The 24,825-nt window shown below is 39.8% G+C and overlaps 3 protein-coding genes across 5 annotated transcripts; 2 read left to right on the top strand and 1 right to left on the bottom strand.

The window, feature by feature from the left end:
* The first annotated feature begins 4,364 nt into the window (after positions 1–4,364).
* LOC125501063 (tigger transposable element-derived protein 4-like) lies at positions 4,365–5,453 on the top strand. The gene has a single exon (XM_048655869.1). It carries the CDS (start codon positions 4,689–4,691, stop codon positions 5,445–5,447), a length of 759 nt encoding a protein of 252 aa, XP_048511826.1. The 5' UTR covers positions 4,365–4,688; the 3' UTR covers positions 5,448–5,453.
* Positions 5,454–5,905: 452 nt separating this feature from the next.
* Positions 5,906–9,089, top strand: LOC125501062 (piggyBac transposable element-derived protein 3-like). The gene is made up of 2 exons (XM_048655868.1): positions 5,906–6,876; positions 7,215–9,089. The coding sequence occupies exon 2, from the start codon at positions 7,629–7,631 to the stop codon at positions 8,484–8,486; it is 858 nt and encodes a 285-aa protein (XP_048511825.1). The 5' UTR covers positions 5,906–6,876; positions 7,215–7,628; the 3' UTR covers positions 8,487–9,089.
* A 2,727-nt stretch (positions 9,090–11,816) lies between these two features.
* Positions 11,817–16,457, bottom strand: LOC125501067. Of its 3 annotated transcripts, none has more exons than XM_048655875.1 (4): positions 13,179–16,457; positions 12,906–13,105; positions 12,527–12,771; positions 11,817–12,432 (listed from the first exon to the last, which is right to left on the bottom strand). In XM_048655875.1, exons 1-3 carry the CDS (start codon positions 13,278–13,280, stop codon positions 12,636–12,638), a joined length of 438 nt encoding a protein of 145 aa, XP_048511832.1. In that variant the 5' UTR covers positions 13,281–16,457; the 3' UTR covers positions 11,817–12,432; positions 12,527–12,635. The 3 variants fall into 3 exon arrangements, with proteins under 3 accessions (XP_048511832.1, XP_048511831.1, XP_048511830.1); XM_048655874.1 differs by having other exon boundaries at positions 11,817–12,413; positions 13,179–16,455; XM_048655873.1 differs by having other exon boundaries at positions 11,817–12,416; positions 13,179–16,453.
* Between the last annotated feature and the right edge of the window lie 8,368 nt (positions 16,458–24,825).

The raw sequence follows: 24,825 nt of genomic DNA, 5'->3' as shown, positions 1-24,825 counted from the left end.
TTCCAGAGTAATTATTCTTTGTTTCATTTCCGGAAGATCAGCAAGACTCCAATCCTCTGCATTCAACATTTCACTGATTTGTGCATAGGCTTGTGCTCGACTATGCGACAACCCTTTCCTGCGTGGATAATCCTCAGCTATCTCAGTTTTGAATTCTTTCCAAACATCTTTTTGATGAACTGGTTGCCAGTGCATGAGTATTTTTCTCCCGTACTTTTCCGGAAGCCAGTACCGGCGTCCAATTGATCGAGTCCTAGGGCATTCCCACGTGTAACACCAAAACGCGTACGATTCTGTGAGCCACAGGACGAACTACCAAACTGATGAACGAAGTACGCTTGCGAATCCAACTGCAGAACGTTCACCGGGAAATCACCGCCCGCACGTTACCTAGCTTATGCTTTTCGTGTATTGTCGGTCTAGACCTAGCCTAGACCATTTTGAAACCAATCCCGCCGAAAAGTTTTGCTTCCATAACGCAAGTTTGACCTTCAAAGCGGGAAAAAGCAAATTCTGCCGCGCCGAGTTAGGATATCTCGGATTCATCGTAAATAAAACAAGGCTACCAGTCGACCCCAAAAAAATCGAGCTTGTCGTCAAACAACCCGAACCCACCAACGTAAAACGAATTCGTCGTTTCTTAGGCATGACCTAATGGTATTGTCGGTAGTAGTGAAATTATGCGACGTAGTTACAGAGAAAATTGTGAGGAGAATACATGTCCGAGATTTAAAATCCTATACGCCGAATATGTAAACCCGCAGACAGAACTTACCACTTACCGTGCCCTCCCACAACCCTACCGAATACCGCATTCGTTTCCGCACGGAATACTCCGGCATACGATGGAAGATTAGTGGGTTGACTCCCGGGCACAACGTTACTTGGAGCCGGCCGCCAATGACCTAGTAAGATTATAGAAACCTACCCTGGCGTGGGACGTGCCATCAACGCGGCCGTCCGGGCCATCTGGGAACCGCCAGTAGCGGGAACCCCAGAGGCCCGCCGGGAGTTCCCCGCCATGACGGACGCCAGCGCCCAGGCGGAGCCAGGTGCACTCAGGCACGCTGCGACGCAGGTGGCACCACCGACTACTCATACCCGCGAAACCCAGGTTGCCCGTGCCACCCAGGCCACCCGATTGCGGTGCCACCAGAGCACCTGAACCCGGGCCAAGTCACCCTACTAAGCGTTTATATTATACTTCGGATAGGTACGCAAGCAATATTTGAATATGGCGCGCTTTCTTCTAACCTCATACTCTATGCCTCAACGTCGGTTGTCGGGCGCGCTATCTCCTAACCACATACTCTATGCCTCAACGTCGGATGTCACAACAAACCGGCACCAAACGGTATGACTGATGTATTAATAATTTCGTTACTTTTCAGATCAATTACAGAATATATAAAGCAAAATTTCATAAATATGTGTTACTTTCTTACTGACAGAGCCACACGCCGAAATGCCAAAGCGAAGACGGGAACCTTTAGAGCGGAAATACGACCGAGATTATTTCGAGGATCACCTCACACCTCTCATGGATCTCCAGGCGTACATGGCTGCAAACCAGCCGGAAGTCTTTGAGCTTGACAATGACGAGACAATCAAAAAACTCATGCGAGAAGGTATGAGGTGGAGTGCAAATTTTTTGCAAGCTACAAGAGACTCGCTAAAAAATTACTTAGAGGACATAACAATACAACAATTTATCAACACACCAGTTTTTCTGCTAAACGCAACGGCGCAATGGCAGCGTACAACAATGCGTAAGTATTGTTTGATATTGTAAGAATAAAGAAACCTTTTTCTTGCAAAAATTCCACCGAAGTCTCCCTGATATTCACAATATGTAACATTCATGAATTTATTTAGAGAATACAAGAAGATGTCGAGGGTCCGTTCGCCAATATGCCTCTAGGCCGGGCGAAAATCTTGTACGCCGGACTGATGTTACGCTCAGATTTTCAAAATGAGGGAGCATCGGCGTATAGGGCGCTATGCGCCCAAAAAATATACGAGGCGGCGGAGATACTGGTAGCACAGTTCCGAACATTCTCTGGAGATGAAAAACGACTTATACGAAGATATTTGAGACGGTGCATGTAAGTATTTTATGTACTATTGTTATATAAATAATCGTGTGCAACAAGGAGACTGCCCTCTAACTGTACAATATATGAGTGTATGTATTTCTAATTCGAATAATCTTTTCTTTACAGCATTCGAAAAGCGAATTTGCCAAACAAAAAAAGGGAAAAAATTATAGAAAACAGAAATTGACTTAACCCGGACTCGCCGCAAAGATGACAGGACCGACTTGACCCGGACTCGCCGCATAGACGACAGGACCGACTTGACCCGGACTCGCCGCAGAGACGACAGGATTGACTTGACCCGGACTCGCCGCAAAGACGACAGGATCGACTTGACCCGGACTCGCCGCAGAGACGACAGGACCGTTTTAACCCGGACTCACCCCAACCGGGTACGTCGAAAACTCCGAACAGACCTCGATGGCCACAGCCCCTAAAACACATAAAGTGTAAATTTTGTTTTACGAAGAAGTGCTTCGTATGCACGAAATTTCCGAAAGATGTAAAAACTACAAGAAAATAATCTCAAAAACCAAAGAACTATGAAAATTAAGCAAAAGACGATTCAAAATACTAAAAATTCAAGAACAAAAACTTAAAGAAGAACGTGAGCAGTTTGAAATACAAATAAATGAGCGTCTGGCCAATCAAAACATCGACGTAGACGACAATCACCCGGTTGAGGTGGATCCAGTTGAACCGTTCAATCCGCAGGACCGACCTCGATCATACAAAATAGAACACTTTGAGACGGATGAAATCGTGTACTTCAAAAGCGGCCGAAATCCTTGGTGGCCGGCGAAAGTAAAACGTGTGCAAATAACGAAGCCAAAGCAAATTTCAATCGAATTCTTTCATCTGCCAGATCCACCGCGTAGAAATGGTGTTATAGTAAAAAATATAAAAAACTTAAGAAAACTGACACACCTATCAACGCCCGGCTGAACGGGTGACGTTCGCCAAACCAGCTAGGACCCGGTTCGCGGAGCTGGACCTGAACTTCTACACCGCCAGCCGGCCAGCGAGGGACCCCTCCCCGCCGCCGCGAGGTCCGTCGCCACCTTTCCGAAACCCTCTGGCCGAAACCACCTAGGGGACGCCCTACTCCCGGCCTATCAAAACTGAGGCGCGGCGTGACGAGCCCACGCCCGACACACCTACCCCTCGGGACGGCGTCGCAGGGTGCCCGCAAACGTCGAAGCGACACGCGGCCGCCCGCCAGCCGGCGGACAACAGCCCCCTGAGCTACCTACGTCACGCGCCTCTCGGCGCTGGTTGGCGTTGCAACTACCTCAGGCACCACCACCGGAAATGCCCCTACCGGGGAAAGCCCAACTTTGCATATTGCTAGCGGTGCCGCTTAACCAGGGTCAAGTGTAGAGATTGCCCCTATTGCCTGGGCCTCAGTGACTCAGAGCGCTCACCACTAAGACCGCTCCTGATCGACAGGGCCTATGTCATCACTTTCACCACAATTATCGACCAGGCAAGACGTATTATTCACTGTAAGTATATTATTCGTGCAAAAATGAAAGACCGTACATGTACTTCTGCAGCCAGCAATCCAGCTCCTTCGGAAAGTCAAATCACTGACTACGAGTTCCAACATTCGAAAGAAGACGTTACTGATTCCGTGTATGAATGTGTCAAAACTTCGCGTCAAAAGAACATAGTTTTCGAAACCAGCAGTGAAAATCCTTTGGTAAAATCAACCGTTCCCGCCGAGAAGATGGTCGAAAAAATAATAACGACCATAGAAAATGCGGACCTGACAGAAACGGAGGAATTATTTTTGGAAGATGAGAATATGTAAATTTTTGAGGAAGGCCAAGGTTTGCGAGGCTACATCCCCCAATAATCACTTACAAACCAAATCTCTATTGACATCATCTACAGAGTCTGCGCCAAGTTAATATTATCCATCTCCGAAGAAACCTCGAGTCAGTACATACATTCCGATAGACATGAAAATAAAAATTGGCAATATGGCGAGAAAAAACCTAAAGTGGTCGTTGAAGACCATACGGAAAAACGGAGGTACTGCATTAAAACAAAAAGGCCAACTGAAAATTCGGAAAAAAGACATCAAAAACGGAGGAACACTTGTTGAAAAATGGGAAATGATAGACAAGTAGTACGATCGATTCTTCGAAGCAAGAAAAAGTATGACACCTGTTACCACACGAACGCTCCAACAGTGGTCATTAGCTGCAGCGATTCAATACGATAACTTCGAGTTTACTGCATCAGACAAGTAGGCGATTGAGTTCGAAAAACGACATTAGATTAGACAACAAAAGGTCACCTATTATGACGTGATTACACAACGAAGCTTGGCTTTTATATCAAATTCATCATGAAAAAAGCGGATATGATGACTTCGCTTACAGTGACACGTCGTTTATGATGATCCATTTTCACTAAATTTCATACGTTTATAAAGACTGATATAATTCTTTACACTTTCGTGTGATTCCCGTTGATTTCCGACGACGTTCGGCACGCGGCTCGTTTTTGTTTTGCATCTCAGTGAGTACATAATTTACAGTTGAACGTCACGCTTCCATTTTAGTTATAACCTATGTAAAAAAAATGTCATCTCAACGTCGTAGAGCATCCACGATTGAGGAGAAAGGTGCAATAATAGCCAGATTGAAAAATGGAGGATTGAACCAATCTCACGCAAAGGAATTTGGCGTGAGTCATTTGACAATCTCAGTGATTCTCAGAAACAAGGATGGGATTAAGCAATCGTTCAATTCAAACGTTTTGAAACCAAAGCAGCTTCGAAAATCGCGACTAGAAAATGTTGATGAAGCGTTAATTCGGTGGTTTAAAATCACGAGAAACAAAGAAATACCTATCAGCGGCCCTATGCTACGGAAAAAGGCGCATGCTTCCGCCGCGCGTTTTGGTATTCCCGAATTCAATTGTTTCGCAAGCTGGATCAGTCGTTTTGAGGGTCGACATAACATTGTGGCGGGAAAAATTGTCGGTGAATCTTCGTCTGTTGATCAAAATTCAACAACGAACTGGTTGACGTCTGTATGGCCGAATCTACGAAGACAATTCTCTGATGATGAAATAGTTAATGCTGATGAAACTGGACTGTTTTACAAATCAATACCGAACAAAACTCTGAAATTTAGAGGTGAGAATTGTAGTAGAGGCAAGATGTCGAAAAATACAATAAGTGTCACGGTAGCAGCCAATATGAGCAGCACAAAAAAAAAAAAATTGCTTGTTGGAAAGTTAGAAAAACCAAGACGTTCTAAAAGTATCAAATCGTTGCCTGTCGATTATGCTAACAATCATAGAGCTTGGATGACGTCAGAAATTTTCGAAAAATAGCTGCGAGATTGAAATCGTGATTTGGTGAAGAAAAAGAAAAAGATTTCATCGCTGGTAGATAATTGCCCGGCGCATACAAAAGTTACTGATTTTCTAGTCTATAACACTTGCTTTCCGTCCGTCGGACACAACATCAGTACTACAGCTGATGAATCAAGACATGGTACGATCACTTGAAACTAACTTTAGAAAGAACCTTGTGCTCAAAATGACTAATTGTATTGATGCTGATAAGAACAAGTCTTCCGCAAAAATAACGTTGCTAGATGCAATTCTGATGGTTGATGATGCTTGGAATAAAAAGTCAGAAAGTACCATTCACAACTGTTTCGAACATGGAGGATTCATTGAAAACCACTGTGGTTCACCTATTCAAACAGCAGAACATGAATTTGATGAAGAAGATGACATCCCTTCATCTTTGTGGTCATGAAACTAAATTCAGATTCTTACTCCAAACAGATCCAAATACATCTCATTCTGTGAGGATAATCCAGGATGTGCAACACGACCAGCAGTCCACGCCGTACACTCAAACAGCTCCTCTTCACCAGGCAGAAACTGGCAGCTGTGCGAAAAACGGCGAAGGTTCTGCAACAAAAAGTGAAGCGGTTGAACAAATCAGTGACATCGCTGAAAGAAGTGGTACGCAAATTAAGACAGAAGAACCTGGTTAGTGAAGACTCATCCTACTCCTTAGAGGCATTCCATAATATTCCTCTAGATATCTTTTCCCGCATGATTGAAAATCACAGACTTGGGACGCTTAGTAGGGAGAAATATCCGGCAGATTTGGGATGCTTTGCCTTAACCCTGCAATTTTACTTTTAAAGTGAAAGAAGCTGCTGAGCAAGGAAGGAAAATTGTGTGTGCGTTGATGATAGATGAAATAGGAATGAAAAGCGGATCAATACAACATTCTTAACCTTTCGTTGGTCGCGCTATGAGGAAATCCCCGCGTTTTTATTTTTTTATGAGAATATTTACCAAACTATTTAAAATAAATATTAAATACATCAGCTATTCCTATATTCAAGTATCAGAAGTCAATATAAATGATTAGTACAATTATAATTACTCTAGTTTTTTTTTAACGATTTTTTAATGTGAGAAAACCGTGAAATCGCGGCGATTCCTTCACTGTGCGACCACAATCGTAGGTGAAATTTTTCATGCGACGTTGCCAAATACATGAAAACATTCTTTTGGCGGTCGAAACGGGTAGTACAGTATGGTGGCGTGATTTCATCAGCCAATGTTTTTATTTATCTCCAAGGAGGTTATTCATTTACCACTAAAAAATGTAGCGTGAAAATAAATTATTCAATCAAATTTAGTTGTAAGGATCTTAGTGTAATAATTATTTAAAGTTATTAACTTGTTCCAACCAAGTAAGAAGGCAAGTGTTCACGTTTTAACAATCACCTAGGTATGTATACATTGGAGGTTAAACTTTGTTTGTAAGGAAAAAAATTTTTTTTAAATATTGTAAAAGTTTTGATTATTGTTTTTTATCATTTTGTTTGAAAACTAAACATTGATATTTTACTATACTATAAAAATAGATAATGATTAAAAAAAATACAATAAAAGTATGAAACATTTGACCAATTGTTATTAAATGGTTATTACCAATTTTATTGCTACAGTTATCTATTATAATTCACTAATTAATTTTTTTTTTTTTAATAAAAAAAATTTGGTCCTTGAAATTTTATAACCAAAAAATAATTATTTTTAAATTTAACTAATTAAATCTCTTAACAGGTGCAATAACTTTTTGTGATACTATGGAGATAGAGGAAGATTCAGACGACTCGAACGAGATGTTTCCTGCAAATGATGCAGACAGCGAGTATTCAGATGCAGATCCAGCGGAAATAAATGACAACGATGTTGATGATAGTGATATCAATTTTGATTTAAGCGACGAGGAAAACTGCGATACTAATAGTACAAGTGATAGTAGTCAAAATTATTATTCAAGTGAAAATAAGTCTATTAAGTGGAGTAAAACTCCACCAGCATCTTCTAAAACAAAAAAAAAATTTGGTTATCCACCTTCCTGGTGTAAAAGGAACTGCAAAGAATCGTAAAACTCCTTTGGCGTGTTGGGAATATTTCTTTACTCCTGATGATATTGAAGATATCGTTAAGTTTACGAACTTAAAATTAGACAAAATGAGATCAATTTATGGAAGAGAAAGAGATTGTGCCGCTACTGACAGTGATGAGATCAGAGCCTTGATGGGTATGTTATACCTTGCAGGAATATATAAAATGTCTCATGTAAATGCCAAAGATTTGTGGTCAACAGATGGAATGGCACCAGAAATGTTTCGATGTGTCATGCCTTACAAGCGGTTCTATTTACTATTGAGAGCACTCCGCTTTGACAATATTGATACTCGACAAGATCGAGCTATAACTGATAAACTTGCTCCAATACGTCAACTTTGGGAAGATTTCAATTTCAAGAGTCAGGAAGCTTACGTGCCTAGTGAGTATTTTACAATAGACGAAATGATGTCTAGTTTTCGTGGAAGGTGTAGTTTTAAGCAATATATACCATCTAAACCAAATCGATATGGCCTGAAATCATTCGCTTTGTCTGATGCTCGGACATTTCATGTGGTAAAACTTGAACTTTATGCTGGAAAACAACCTCCTGGACCATATGAAGCTGACAATAAACCTGCCAGTATTGTTAAAAGAATAACACAGCCAATATTGAATACAGGTAGAAACATCACCATGGACAATTGGTTTGTTTCCATACCTGTAATCCAAGAATTACTTGAAAAATATAATACTACGGTTGTGGGAACTATTCGTAAAAATAAACCAGATTTACCAAGAGAATTTGTAATTGCTAAGAAAAGAGCTGTAAATACGTCTATGTTTGGTTTTTGTGACGACTTGACCTTAGTGTCGTATGTACCAAAAAAAAATAAGTGTGTTCTTATGGTATCGTCCATGCATCAATCTTCAACTATTGACGTTGAAACTGGGGATAAAAAAAAAAACCGGAGATTATAACATTTCATAATAAAACTAAAAGTGGAGTTGATATGACTGATGAATTGAAAGCTGCATATTCTGTTGCAAGGTGTAGTTTTGATGGCCCTTAACTGCATTCTTTACATTATTGGATGTTGCAGGTATAAATAGCTTAATTATTTACGACAGTAACACTTGCACTGAAAACTCAAAGAAACTTGAAAGAAATCTTTTTTTAAAAATGTTGGCAAATGATTTAATTGAACCATATTTAAAAAAAAGACTATCGGTACCATGTTTGTCATATGAACTTAAGTTCTCAATTGAAAAATTACTCGCTGCTAATAATAATACAAAAAAAAAAAGAAGTGCTACTGATGACGTCGATGATACTGTTACCGAAAAAGAAGAAGGAAAGTGTTATCTTTGTCCATCAAGGAAAAACCGCAAATCAAAATCTAAATGTTGTAAATGTTCTAAATTTTCATGTTCTGAACATATGGTTAAAAGATGTGTCAAGTGTGAACTAATTGTAAGATCAGAAGACGAAAAAGAATAATTTCAATTCACAGCTGTGATAGTTTTGGCTGACATTCAAATAATAAGTTTTTTTAATTAAACAGTGTTTCAAAAAAAAAAAAATTCAAGTTTAACTAAAATTTTGAAATTTTGAAATTTTGAAATTTGAAAAAAAAATACAAAATAATAAAAGAAGGATAATAATTAAAAATTTGTTGTCCGATGTTAATCATATTTAAAAAAATTGGAGTAATATTAGAAAATATATAAATGTTATATAATTTACAATTATTTTTATGAGTAAAATGTTCGCTAAAATGATAATAAAGTTATGAAACTAAACAAAAATAATTTTACTAATTTTACAACAATTACCTTAATGTGTATTGATTAAAATTTGGAAAAAAATCATATTAATTATTAATAAAAAAGTTGAGTAATAATTTCAAACATGTATATTAAATGTGTTTTTTAATTATTTTAATGTTTTTGCAATAAATTAATAATTATTAAAAAAAATTAAATCAATTATTTATTGTGATGAAAGTCCTACTATAATATTCAAAAACCCCAGCTATTTTAAAATTGCGCGCGTATACTTGTATATTGACGTGGCAACGTCGCAGTAAAATTAACATTGCGGCGATTCCCTCATCAAGCGACTAACGACGTGCAAGAAAGCTTGCGCGACCAACGAAAGGTTAAAATTACGCGAATTTAAAAATCTTAAAATTTTTAACCGGAGCGTTAGGAAAACTTGTATTTTCAGATAATCATATTGTATCTGAAATTTTTATTTAACTCACCAACTCAACGTATTTAAGTGCAGTTCCATCTATTGATTTACTCATTTATTTGCTTCACCTGTCAAGCACGAGAATGTACCTGCCAAAGTGATATTTGCAGACATAGCTATACAGAATTTACCAGAATATACGAAGTAATTGACATGACCTAACAAATAATCTTTCGTTTCAAATTGTGAGAGGTATACACATTTCTACATTATGAAAGACCTCTCACCACCACTGCGGCAGAAAACGCACCTGTAACAGAATAGATTTCTCTATTTAGTAGAAGTGGTTATAGAAATAACTCACACTTACCTGATATAGATTTCACACCATTTTCACACTTTAATTAACAGATGACACCGTAGTAACAAAGAAATGAAAGATATATGTAATTGGTGAGCCTAAAGAACATGGTCAAAAGCACAGAGATCCGCACACGGAAAAGAGCTGGGCCAGGGAGCGATCGGTCAAACTCTCTGCGGCACGGTCACTCTTCGGATGGTCCGCCCAACGGTTAAGTACCGTGCCCTCTCATCAGACAGTTCTGACAGTCAATTTTCAGGCTTCTAATCGGCACACGCTCTGGCCTAGGCTAGAGTAGCGTATCCCGCATCCAGTCTCTATAGAAATCGGTGGTTTCGGCTACTTTGCGAAACAAATGACGCCCATCGCGCACGCGCGAACGGGGTGCGCAATTTCACGTTGTCCGCTCCGTATATACTGTGAATTCGTAAAAAAAACGACGATGACGTGTTCCCAGCATCCGTTGTGAGCGGGTAAAACCGTGGAGACTCCACCCATTCCTACACGTGTGTGCAACGAAGAACCGCCTCTCTGGTCAACCGGCGGCGTTGGCGAAGAGAGTACGAATGAGGAAATTGAAGAAGCTCACTGGAATGGGCAATTCGCTTGTCTCTCTGCAATTCTCTCGCCACCCTTCAACTTTGTCGCGACCGTGTCTAAGTCTTAAGGACGAATCAGTCTTTGCTACATGGCAGAGGCTTTCGGGAGCAGTGGACAGCGTGTTACCGATCATATTTGTATTAAGTATATTTCATTATACTACGTTTTCCATTCCAGTGACTCGTGCCATCATCTATTTTGGATATATAAACATTGTACTGGTTAGAAAGCGATCCCGAATCTGCTATTCTTCCTTGCCGTCTACCGAATAGCCGAAAATAATAGCTTCGTAGCTAGTTGCGTTTGAGCGTATTTGAGTTGTGCTGCGCGCAGCAGGGACAATGTTTCGGCGGTTCGGTTTCATCGATTGCCTCCGAGCGTAGATCTCGCCTCGGCGTTGGGATGGCCCGTTAATAGCCGCAATGCTGATCTGGCCGAAGCATCTGCCGAGCGATTAGACCGCGTGCGAATATGCAATCAGCATTTTTCCCGAGATGCGTTTCTCCTCAGAGGCCGCTTGCGGCGTGGAGCTGTCCCTACACCTTGCGGACCGCGAGCGGTGCGAGCCGAATCACTCCCTGCACGTGTCGGTAATCGCAAAGCGTAGAGAGGACAGAGGAGATATTGAGATGCCAGATCGCGATTAGAGACGAACATATCGTCAAATTGGAGCAAAGTGATGCTGCGCTGAGAAAGACTTGACAAGCATGCAGAAAATCGTTGACACGTCGAACCGCGAAGATGCTGGCAGGTGTTACTATGTCAGTCGCAAACCTCGCTCGTGCACTAACCGCCGAGTGAAAAAGGTTTTGAGTTCACCTTTATGTGCATGCAGCTCTTTCATAAGCCGAAAGCGGGATTCTCCCTGTACGAGAAAGATTTGGCGATGGTAATGCACTGTACATCGCCCAGCCTCTACAGCAAACTGCAAGGTCGGTTCGGATTCGTGTTACCTCCGATTTCTGTCTTAAAATTACAGTTCGGTCGTATCAAGGTCCGGCCAGGCAGTTGTCCCACGATTTTCGAATGCCTATCAAAAAAAGTCGCTTGCATGGAACCGAACGAACGTTCGTACCCTCGTCGTAGTGTATGACCTTCTGGAAAGCGTCTATTGTTGAGGTGTTAAAACATGAATAATGTTAATAAAACGTTCTGTGCGTCGTATTGTGATATTTTGTGGAAGAAAACAATACTAAAAAATCATACCGGCCATAAGTGATATGTATTCAAAATACACCTCAGAGTGGCCATATTATCTCAAACGGTGATGCATTAAGAAACGCGAAAACAGAAAAAAGTGTTAACAAGGCATTTTTTGAAGCTATATGGCATGTTTTGAAGCGTGCGATGACAATGAGAACTCATCTTAAAAAAATAGGGGGGTAGGTAAAATTCCCCTGAGGCCTGAACATGCACCGAAACCTTGGAAGAGGTGTGCGAAATGCAGCCCTTTCGCTGCATAACAGTACCCTAAGCGATCATAGAAAGCGTTGGTGGTATTAGGAATCCGTTCAGGAGGGAGGCCCTCCAGAATTTCCAACACCCTGTTCTGCAGCTCAGCAACATTCGCTATCCTTTCCCCTGCATAGAGACACTTTTTAAAGTGTGCCCATAAACAATAATCTAGCGGGGAAAGATCTGAAGAACGAGCTGGCTACGCGAATAGACCGCCCCTGCCAATCCATCGTCTGGGGAATTGCCTATCAAAATAGGCTCTGACAGCAGCCGTTAGTGTTAAGGCCGCACCGTTCTGCTGAAACCAGATGGGTCTTTGGTGCAAAACAAAGTTTGTATTACCATTCTGAATGATGTTGACCAAAATAGAACTGTATTATTAATATGTTCTGAAGTTATTATGCTTACCTCACCATCAACTGCCCTTAAAGCAGGAATGATTTCCTTCTCGAGTAGAAGAAGATACCTTTCGCCATTGAGGTTTTCACCGAGGGAAAAGGGCCCGATGAGACGGTCCTCAAGAACGCCGAGCCAAACATTGAGTTTTTGTGGGTATTGTGTGGCTGTCCGAACCACCAAATGAGGATTGCTGCGGGACCAAACTCGAACGTTTTGCCGATTTGGCCTTCCATGCAACACGACGGTACTCTCGTCTGTGAGACAGATCCTACTGATTAGTCGCTCATTGGCGTTCAGCTCTTCGATCATTCGCCCGCAGAAAGCCATACGACTTTCTGCATCATGAGGCATGAGTTTCTAGTGTTGCTGAAACTTATGTGATCGATACCTCGCTCCATGCAAAAAATTCAGCACCGGCGACTTAGAGACTCCGAACTCTTGGGCAACCTTCGACGTTGGCTGGCTTCCTCCCTTGTAGGCGAGGCAGATGTTGAGCCAGGTATCTTCATCTGGTCGTTTCGACGGCTGGACAACTGGCCGTCGGGCTGCGGAGCTCAGCTCTCCCGTAGCATCAAAACGTTTGACAATCTGTTGATACAAAGTTGTTGGAGAACGAAGTTATTGATAACGAGTGAATTTTTCTGAAAGATGTTCAACTTACGCTACGGACCGAAGACTTCAAAATCTTTCTATCGGGTTTCATGCCAGTCATGAACTCCGATAACTCCTGGTGACTTCTTTCTTGATGATGCTGCCTAAGCATTTTTCTTTCCCTGGGTCGTCCACACGTAATTCGGCATCTTCTGTTTTTTACTTGCCATGTATTTGATTCGAAGGAGCTCGAAAGAGTCGTTCCGCACAGAGACGTTTGCTATAATGGCTTTGCATCAACAGTTTGTAAACGCTTGACAACAATATACATAGCAACCAAACAACCCCCCTAGTCATACCTCCGCGGAAAAACATTTTCGAATTTACCGCGCGAAATTTTTGCCGTGATTGGGTATCATCACCGTTTCCTGTCATGGTCGCAGCCGGTAGACAATGATATGGTTCGGATGTAAACTTGATACTAATCAATAGTGGTCGATAATGCCGCTCTGGATCAAACGAACAAGTACTACAGATCTGATAGAGAATTGACCCATGTTGATGTATCCCTGTAACAAATTTATCTCCTGTTGAGAGAAAAAATCTTTCAATTCTACATCAAAACTGCAACTCCTCTGACAAGCCCGTCTACTACAAAAGAATCGCCTTATTCGATGCAAGCGTCGAAGTTACCCATTGCAGTTGAAACCTTTTTGATGAGTGTATTTCTTAGAGGTACTACAACCCTTGTCTCAGATAAAAGGTCTCTGTCGGTGTCGAAATAACTGTTATGAGTCTCATTCTAACTGGAGGTTAGAACTCGTACGACACAGGTAACAAAGTTCTCTGTCAATGTCGCAATAAGTTCTCGATTGAAGTTGCAATCTCTATCTCTTCAATTCCACAAAATTTGGGTGCGCAATTTCACGTTGTCCACTCTGTATAGAGCTCTACTAGAACAAAAAGTGAGCCGAGCAGAAAGACTGGATGGCCAAGCGTTTTGCAGATATTATTGTTTGAGCATTCTATAGGTAGTGCATAAGCCTTTCGAAGTTTCGTAACAAACAAGTAGCGTTTAGTGCAGCAGCAAGCGTTCGGGTTTCATAGCACGAGGATTGAGAGCGATTCTGTAAAGTTTTTTTCCTTTTTCTTCTGATGTTTACGTTATTCACGTCGCAAATGAAATGAAACGCGAACAACACCATGATCAAGTAATCCAGTTTGCCCTGGTCGGTTGAGTTGTTCTGCTTGCAAGCAATGAGCGCGGCAAACTGTTGTAATCAGTAAAAGTTATTTGATGATTCGGATTTGTTGGAACACTACACTCTGTTAATTTCAGAAAAGATGCTGTTTGGTTTGTAAGGATCAGTTTGCTGGAAGGTAATAACAATACTCGTCGTTAGGTTATATCGCACACTACTTATTGATGTTGAAACTAGACAAATCACATTTTCCTTAGCGATACCTATACCGCCTTTCCTGATGCTCGTCCGGCCGGAGACTAACTCTAGCTTCTCCCCCCTTTTTTTTCGCTCGCGCACTCTGCTAACGCACCCTTTATCGGGTTACTTAGTGACTTACTTCTCACGGTTTTAATTTTATTTGACTCACCTTGACTGATCAATGTTCGGTTCGAACTCGGTATGGAAGATTGATTGAATTTGATACGAAAGACTTAATCGAATTCGGATTTAAAGATTGACGGAACACTGAGTCTTGTTTGCAAAAACTTTGGGATGCAAATTCACCACTGCTCGAGTTAGTATTCCGGACAGCGATCACAACGTGCGACTTGGAGAAAAAATGCGAAAATTAATTCTTCGAAAGACCAGAGTTACCGAGATTCAAAACTGCTTGCTTTGCACTCCCATGTTTACCCTACGCGGTTGAAACGGTTTTGGGTTCAGGGGCTCAGCCAATCAGGGCGCTAATCGAACTTCAGCTAGTTACCCATAGGGGCAGGCCCTCTGTCATGGATCTCAGCTTCTCCGCCGACGGTTCCGCAATCACCCGGTGTAGTCGATTCAACATTCGTTCTCCGACTCCCTTTTCCACATAACCTTTTGGCGATCTGAATACCCATGCCCACATCCAACATACTGTAACGGCAAATTTCGCCCTGGGTAGGCTTCACCCGGGAATTCGTCGACGACACTTTGTCGCGATCCTGCTCAACCCTGAACATCCGGAAAACTAACTCTAACTCAAGAATCCCAAACTACAGAAACGTGTGAGAGATAACTAAATTTGACTAGTGTAGTACTGAGAGGGGAGTGCTTTCCCCGAAAAAAGCACAGAGAGAAAGTTCAGCGAGTGGTGGAAAAGAGGAAAGACGAAGAGTTGGTGTCCTGATGATAAAGTGTCATATATCAAAATCGTGTTTCCCCTTACGAATATTACGGTGAAGTCCTTACAATCTCAGAAGCGGCATTTTGAATTCGACGTCTTCCAAGTGAGGAATCAATTCTCAACTTCAGACGGGACTCAATTATTTGCCGGTACTTGTTGATAGTGTCAGAAAACAGTATACGTAGTTTGCAGTCACGTTACGCGTTCCGCATACGTACATTGGCCACCTCAAAAGTGATTCTCACGGTATTCTTCTTGAGCATGGTGTCATCTGGTGTTTCTGGTCCATTGAAAACACGTTATTCATCGTCTCTCCGCCCTTCAATATTTCATCATTTGCAACGTGTACATCGAAAATGTCAATGCTGATCACGACGAGACATGTCCGTCTGAACGAGCTGTAATCAACAGAGTTATTTGGATGACGTAACAAGTATCTGTATCACCTGTACGTTCTGCCATCGGCTATGTGTACTCGACAAAAGTGCCAAGAGTTCGTGTCAACCTCAGGTATGGAGGATATTTCGCATCTTCCTGGCTGGCTTAAGAGCATTTCGTTTCGTCGCAGTTGCACGACGCTTCTTTTGGCTCTTTGACTTGGCAGCCCTGTTGTCAAGCTGGCAATGACGTTGAAGTTTCACCCTCGACATGAACCGTATAGCGAAGATCCGATGGCCGTTGCGCGGATCAGATTCGTCGAACCACTGCGGGTCAATTTTGGTGGTTGCATCAATTGCATGACCAACGAGCTCCTTCAGTATGCCATCCTTGTGTTTATGCTGGATGAATACTGGAAGAAAAGACTGTAGTTGAGCTTCGACAATTCTATGGTACCTGTCAGTTGGTCTTTTTAATGACGTAACTAGATACGTGTCGTCACTTACGTATTCTCGGCATACCGTATACCTTTCATTAGAATTGACCGTATCGGATAGGCAGCCTAAAATAAAACTGACTATGCCAGATTGTAAAAAAAAAAATTTCGTGATTATCAGGACCGCAGGAATTTTTCGCTATTTAAATGCTATTTAATCGCACAAAAATTAATTTTGTCGCCCCAGCCATTTTCGAAAAAATACGGTATGGGCAGCTTAATATAAAACTGACTATGCCAGATTGTAAAAAAAAATAATTTCGTGTTATCAGGACCGTAGGAATTTTTCGCTCTTTAAATGCTTTTTAATCGCACAAAAATTAATTTTGTCGCTCCAGCCATTTTCGAAAAAACTGTGGTATAGCTAGCTTGATATTAAACTGACTATGCTAGATTTAAAAAAAACCAATTTCGTGATTATCAGGACCGCAGGAATTTTTTGCTTTTTATTAGCACATTCCAGCACATTTGAATCGACAAAGAATTACGTTCATTGCTGTTTTGAGAACTCCGAAAGAGGCATCCTTTTTGATTCCTCGTATCTACATAGTACAATGAACCAAAAATATTTGTCCGACGGTTCAATTCCATTGTGTATAACTTGAAAAATATCAATTTAAGAGGTTATTTCTTGTGAACAAACTTGTTGAATAGCCGATTATCCAGGGTGGTCAAAAATATGGTGCCAGAAAATGGAATTCACCAACGGGGTTAATAATAATACCTGTTGACGCTACGGATGCGAGTGTATGAAGATCGCGCTCTTTCCCTAAGCTTCATTAGGAGTAGACCGTTCGAAAGGGCGGTGGTTGCGCTACTGGGGTCACATCTCCCCCCTCTCCCTGAACGGGCGAAACATCGCCGTATTTGAGAGCACTAACCGCGAGGTTGCAGCACCTTACGGTAAGTGGAGGATTATTTCGCTTTTTTCCGGGTGAGCTCGGGTTCTTCCAGTGCATCACTCGAAGACGAGTAGCTTTACTTTTTCTTACTTTTCGAATATTAGACACTATTTGAGTTACTTAGTCCATAATTATCAGAATATTTTGTGATATACGTACAATGTTTGGAATCCGAAACGTCTCGAATATGTACTTTCAATAAATAGTATACCGTCGTGTGCGATGTATGTTTAGCAAAATTCTATGTTATTCATCTAACGCTCTTGCAGTAAACAGCTGTCAGTTATTCAGTCTGTCTCTAGCTAGCATTGCATGGAGAGCTTTTTCAGTGGTGTCACAATGCAAGCGATACGTGGTCGCGGTCGGCCAATTCAAGTTGACAAGGACTTAGTATTAAGGAAGGTGCTTGAACATGCATGCGATATTCTTTTGCCAGAGCAGAAAATCATTTCGAAATTCAGCCCAATTTGGGCAACAATTTCGAGTGAGTTGGATCATAAGATCGCCTCAAGTTCCTTGCATTCTATGGTATGCAATAACAAATATAAGCTGCGCGAAAAACTGAGTGCAAGTATTTCAAGAGATTCGTGTGAAAGTGCAAACAATACGTTCGAAAGTGACGCCAATAATAACAGTCAAGTTCGTGATTCTCGGGACAATACTTTGGACTCAGAAGCACGTGACGATGTTTCACGGACATACGAAGTCAAACTTTCGAGGGAAGAGTTCCGGGCATTACTTACAATAAGGCGATACAAACGAGCCAATAGCAAATCTCACCGAACAAATGTAATACTGATTCCGGGAGTCTGGGAGGACGTGGTTATGGATGCAATCGTCCAGCAAACGCCAGTCGCATGTGGATATAATTTTCAGAATCATTACATTTCCGGCGATTTGAAATCAGGATACATAAATGGTACGGTTTCGAATGTCATATTTTGTTTTGTTGATCATTTTAAACAAGAAAACCAAAGAACAACAAATTGTCATTTTCTTCTGTTATTTTACCTTCATTATACACAACACCGGGTGGTTCTTCATTTTCACCTTGTTTGTGGCATAGACCTCGCAATCACAGTCGTGCACCACCAAATACTATGTGACTCTGAGGCGGACAGAGACGGGGATGATTAGATTTTTTCTGATATATTTGTAAAAGAAATACATTAGTTTGTATGCGTGTATTTCTTTCACAAGCTTTCTCTTACTGCGCATGCCTGTAGAACGAGGGGAGTACAGAAAGAGATAGAAAGGTGCACACAAGATAAGAGCCACGTGCAAGCATTAAATTTGTTAACATTGTTAATTAATAATAATTACGGAATAATAGCTTTTAATGTCGTTTCTTGTTTTTACAGGTAAGCGTGTGTAATTGTATGTAAATAGTTGTAAATAAGTTGGAAATAATAAAAACCTTGTTTTTACAGTGAAACATCATAAAGTTGTTATATCCTCATTCGGAACAGATAATAAGAAATAAACTTATTATAAAACGACATCTTGTTAGCTGTTTATGAAAAAAAAAACATAATCAACAATGGATAGACTACGCTTTACATTTGTAGTAAAAGCAAGAGCAGAAACCCAGTTTTAGAACCTAACAAAAATGAAGAATGTTATATACAAACAGCAAATCTCGTCAAATTAGAAGAAATAAAAAACGATCAATCTACAAATATAAATATACAAGAGAAAAGAGAAAAGATTTTTGAAAAAAATAATGTTTTCTACAAAAAAATTAAAAAAAGAGATAAAATTCTATTGTCAGAACAATTTAGTTTAAAATTAATAAAAAATGTACACAACCAATACTGTCATTTAGGCATAAAACAAATGGAGGATAAAATAAAACCGTTTTATACGGCGAAAAATCTAACTTACAACATCAAGGACATATGTAACAGCTGTGAAATTTGCATCAAGAACAAATCAAGGAAAAAATTTAAATTAGGACAAATGTCGCACCTAGGACCGGCCACTCGCCCATTTGAAATTGTATCAATAGACACCATTGGAGGTTTTGGAGGAAACCGTTCGACAAAAAAATATTTACACCTGTTAGTAGATCATTTCACACGATACGCATACATCGTAACTTCAAAAACTCAATCTGCAAGTGACTTTATTAAATTGATCAAACAGATACCACAAAACGAGAAAATAGAAATGATACTATCAGATCAATATCCTGGAATAAACTCTAAGGAATTTAAGCAATTTTTACACCAAGAAGAAATACAAATCATATTTACAGCTGTTAACGCACCATTTTCAAACGGTTTAAATGAAAGATTAAACCAAACTTTAGTTAATAAAATAAGATGCAGAATAAACGAAGAAAAAAATAGAAGAGCCTGGACTAGTATAGCACAAGAATGCACGAAAATTTATAACGAAACTGTACACACTGTGACAACATTTTCACCAAAGTATCTAATGGAAGGCAAAGACATTAATATTTTACCAGAAGAACTGCAAGAAATAAGAACAACGAAAGATCTTCAAAGAGACAGACAAATAGCTTTTCAAAACACTTTAAAATCCCATAGTTACAATAAAAAAATTTTCGATCGAAACAGAGAAGATTGCAATCTACAGATCGGTGAATTCGTATATGTTGAAAATGGTAATAAACTAAACAGGAAAAAAACAGATGAATTACGCATAGGACCATACAAAATTTTAGATAAAATATCAAACGTTATTTTTAAAATAGATACAGGTCACAGGAAAACAGAATCGAATATATTTCATGTAACTAAATTAATTCCATGTTAATTAATATCTTTGTTATTCACTCCGAGCCGGGGAGATGTAAAAGAAATACATTAGTTTGTATGCGTGTATTTCTTTCACAAGCTTTCTCTTACTGCGCATGCCTGTAGAACGAGGGGAGTACAGAAAGAGATAGAAAGGTGCACACAAGATAAGAGCCACGTGCAAGCATTAAATTTGTTAACATTGTTAATTAATAATAATTACGGAATAATAGCTTTTAATGTCGTTTCTTGTTTTTACAGGTAAGCGTGTGTAATTGTATGTAAATAGTTGTAAATAAGTTGGAAATAATAAAAACCTTGTTTTTACAGTGAAACATCATAAAGTTGTTATATCCTCATTCGGAACAGATAATAAGAAATAAACTTATTATATATTGGTACAAATGTATACGCATGTGCCAAGTACAATAAAACGAATATCTTTTTTCTTTGGGCCCATACCAAAATTACGTTGTCTATCACAAAAAAAATTGTATCAAAATTTCAGTCGGTTATTTTCATTTTTCCGTTAGCTCTCGCGTAAATAAGAATTTTTGTCCAAAATTTTTTTCTCAACTTTACGTTTTATGAATGATTAAATATAACAGACAACACAGACCATGGTATGATTTTGTAGGGAATTGAATTGTCTACAAAGATAACGTTTGACCGAGTTAAAAAAATTAGCCACTTTTTTCTGGAGCTAATAAAACTTATTTTTTTTTACCAGAATCTATAATTTCATTAATTGTTGACCACTCAAAAAACAATCCTTTTATCTATAAAACTCATCGGTTTACATTTTTCATGAAGCGTTACGATCTAAAGAAATAGTGAAGAAATATTCGTTTTATTTGGCACAGTCTAGACTATACGTGAACAAACACCAATAGGTCTGGTACAATTTTCTCGTGCAAACCGTAGGGAAGGATTCATTCATTGTACTATAATCTTGGTTTTTTCGTTCTGCATTTAATCATTCATCTAATCACCTATTTATCGGCTTATTTATTTTGTTCAATGGTACATTAGCTTCTTGCAAATGTGGAGGAATTATGCGAATCATTACAAAGGACGACGTTGACAATTCCACCGACATCAAACTCATTTGTACCTGTACGAAGGGTGCAGGGAAATGCGATAAGCGGTGGTTGCGGGGATCTAAGAGACGTGCCGTAGCAGAAGAAATTTCGAGTCAAGCGGTACACGTTTATCGTGCGAAAAAAGCAGAGAACGCTATGCAGGAGAATGAATGCGAGCCACCGAACTTATTCACATCTCCTGTACTTAGAGTAGCGAAACACGAATTTATCAGCAGGCAATTCTTGGATCGTGACCCTGTGAAGGCAATCCAATTAATGAAAGCAACGAGAGAAAGGAATATAATTCATGGCATTGGGTTAGATCTTTTTTATGTCCATTACTGGACAAATTACCAAGTGGATGTATATCGCAGATACGCTTTGAAAAATATAACTTCAGTGTTTATTGATGCCACCGGGAGTATCGTCAAGAAAATTGTAAAACCGAAACGTGGGAATGCAGGTCCGATTTTTCTATATCATGTTGTGACTTACATCGAAGGAGGCCAATTTTCGATCTCCCACATGCTAAGTGAAGTGCACAACGTAAATGCCATACAATTTTGGCTCATGGAATAGGTGCGGTCAGGGGCACCGCGACCAGCAGAAGTAGTAACCGATTCATCCAAAGCTCTCCTGAACGCTGTCATCAGAGCTTTCACATCGTACTGCACGATGGATGAATATGTTAACGCCTGTTTCGAACAGAATGTTCCGCAATGTTACGTCAGAGTAGACGTAGCTCATTTCATTAAACTTTACGCTGATTTTTTTAAGAGTCTCCCACATCGTGTTAAAGTCTTTTACCTTGCAGTAATTGGGCAATTAATACTGTGCCGTTCAATAGAAGACGCGGAAAAAATTGTGAAATGTATTCTCCTTGTCAGTATGTCCGAAACGGAAGGATCGCTACCAGATGGCGAACAAAGCGATAGCGAGATCGCCAAGGCATTCCTGAAGACGTTGATTTCAGAAGAGACCGTGAGTTTGGCATTTTTTTCTGTTCATGCACCATTCACCAAAACAAGTTCAGTTCGTGGGGATTTCATTTTCCAAATTGATATTTTTATGTACAGAATTTAGGATTTAATTTACAAATTATCTATGTACACTGTACAGATGTGCCCTAATGTGCTGTTTATACAAATTAACTATAGTCTCTATATTGAAACTACTAGCTACACATATATATGAAAATTTTACAGGCAATACCTGACATAAAGAAAGTAGACCCTAACTCGAACGACTTCGGAATACGCAATGAAAATGAAGACGACCCCGATTCTGAATCCGAAATAATTGGGACTAATATTAATGTAAACAAATGGACAAAATGGGGGCAACGGATTCAACAGCAAGTGAATGCCATCGGAAACCAAATTGGCGACAGAGAAAATGCCCAATATTTTCCTGCCTTGGCAAAAAAGTTGCTGAAGGACATCTCATATTTTCCTCTTTGGTCGAGTGTAGTCCGAGATATGTTTGGCTACGGAAATGTTCCAGCCTCAAGTGCACCTGTAGAAGGTGAATTTAATAAAATAAAAACACATCTCCTCAAAAATGAGACCCTGCCTATGCGGGCCGATGCTTTTCTAAAGCTCCACGTGAATTATGTAAGTGGGCGTACTAAACTTATTGGCGCAAGAATGATCGGAAGCGGAGATCAGACTACCAATGACGACCAATGTGTAATCACAAGTATTTCGACCATGTGTACAGAAGAAACATTGGGGCGCCATAGCATCCAAACCAGACAAAACCGCATAAATGACGAGTCACTCAATATCGATGCCATGCAAGCAACTCACAATGATTCAAACCTACAGCAACAAATAGTTACCACGTTAGCCTCAAAATGTCCTGCTTGCCAGAATAATAATAAGCCAAGTGGAGCTCATAAGTGCGCCATATGCCAAACACCCGTACACGCACTTGAAACATGTTCCATTTCCTTGAATGACTCGGATGAAGGTTATGGACAAAAACGAATATGCGTATCGTGTAGTACAACACGAAGTGTTCCATTGATTCTTGCAAGTCGTAACTTAGAAAACTGACAAGGTCAAGCTTCTAAAGCTTCGGAGAATACCGAGCAGAAGAAGAAGCCGAACAAATCAAGATACTTAGGAGATCAGAAATACAAGATCAAAGAACAACTGAATTGTGGAAAAAATAAAAAAAACTCCTAATTATCAAAAATGGCAGCCACAAGTCTTTGCACGCAATTAGCGTTAATGGAAAGAAAGTATACGTGACTTATACGTGTGCATTTGACAGCATTTACCAGGTTATGCTAGCAGCTCTCTGTGACAGGCCAGATTTACGGGAAATGGTAATTGAAGAACCTCAGTCAAATATAAAATTCAGTTTAACTATTTTGAATTAGAAACCTCTTGCCAGCATGAAGTCTATTTCATGTTGAAAATACCCATTAATATTTTCTCGTAGATATTGGAAATTTCTCGTGAAAATGAAACTCATCCTGAAGTGTTCGGAATAAAAAATCTGATTTTTCTGAAATTTTTTAGATTTTCAAGAGGTGTCGTTTCTTTCAAACTTTGAATAATCAGAAGTCAAAAACGGTTCGATAGATGAATTAACAAAACAAATTTGAGAGTATTTTGAAGGTGCTATTATTGCTCTGAAAAATTTCAAATAAATCAGGACTAGTGAAGGATAGACCCTACTCGAATTCACTCAAAACGCCCCTTATACATATATCAACGTTGTACACATATTTGTATAGTATGTATATTCGTATGCATATTCCTAGTTGAAAATCCATGCTTATTTCTCAGATTGAGAGACCAGACACTGAACTCGATATTATGAAGATGGCATTTGACGTCTTAGACAATGGTTTGAGGGCATCCTCCTACCAGATCCGCGCAAAAATTCTTTACGATATCTTTCCTTTCAAAGCACAACCGGAAGGATCACTTATCGCTAACTGCAGCATAGTCGTTTCAGCCTTGGCCCGAAAACTCTTCAAAAATTCTCCGAGTTTCACTGAAACTATCTCCTGTATTAAAGGATGTGATCGGCGACTAAACATTCGGGAAATACCCGTAATTGGTAGAGCGGCTTTATACAAGGATGAACTCGACGTTGAAGAAATTTTGCAACTACCAAGATTGCCCTTATGTAGTGCACCTAATTGCCATGGAACTACGTGTAGTAGAATCTCGGCAGTTGGTGAAATAACTTCGCGCCATGAATCGAAATTAATTACTCAAATATTCTGTAAACTCACTATTGATATGCATTTTTCATATATACTGTTGCAGGAAATATTGTAATTTTTGAGATATTTTCTGACGATGAAGGTGAGCCGATAAAGTTGCGAGACTTACCGAAGCAATTTCCGAGTCCATTGTCTATCAATGAAACGTAGAAACTTGTAGGCGTCGTACACGAAGAAATTTCAGTGAGTGCGAGACCTACGAGATATTCCGATTGTACAACGTTGAATCACTACATTGCTTTTTGTCTACGAAGTGGAGGAACATGGGAAGAATATGATGATAATCAAAAAAGCGAGAAAAAAAAGAGAGAGGAATCTGAGATTAATCCAGCGCTGGTATTTTATGCCAAATCAAAAACACAACCCCATGACTTGTAGCCGTAAATAAGTTTTTCTATTTCGAACATGTACTTCTTGTGCACGTAATATATATTTTACCTTATGAGATTGAAGTATCTTTCGCCCATTCTTCTAAATAATTTAATTTTTGTGCGATTAAATGGC

Source organism: Athalia rosae, chromosome 5 (genome assembly GCF_917208135.1).
Source record: "Athalia rosae chromosome 5, iyAthRosa1.1, whole genome shotgun sequence".
In the NCBI taxonomy this organism is placed as follows: Eukaryota; Metazoa; Arthropoda; class Insecta; order Hymenoptera; family Athaliidae; genus Athalia; species Athalia rosae.
This window is presented reverse-complemented; position numbering and strand designations above follow the sequence as displayed.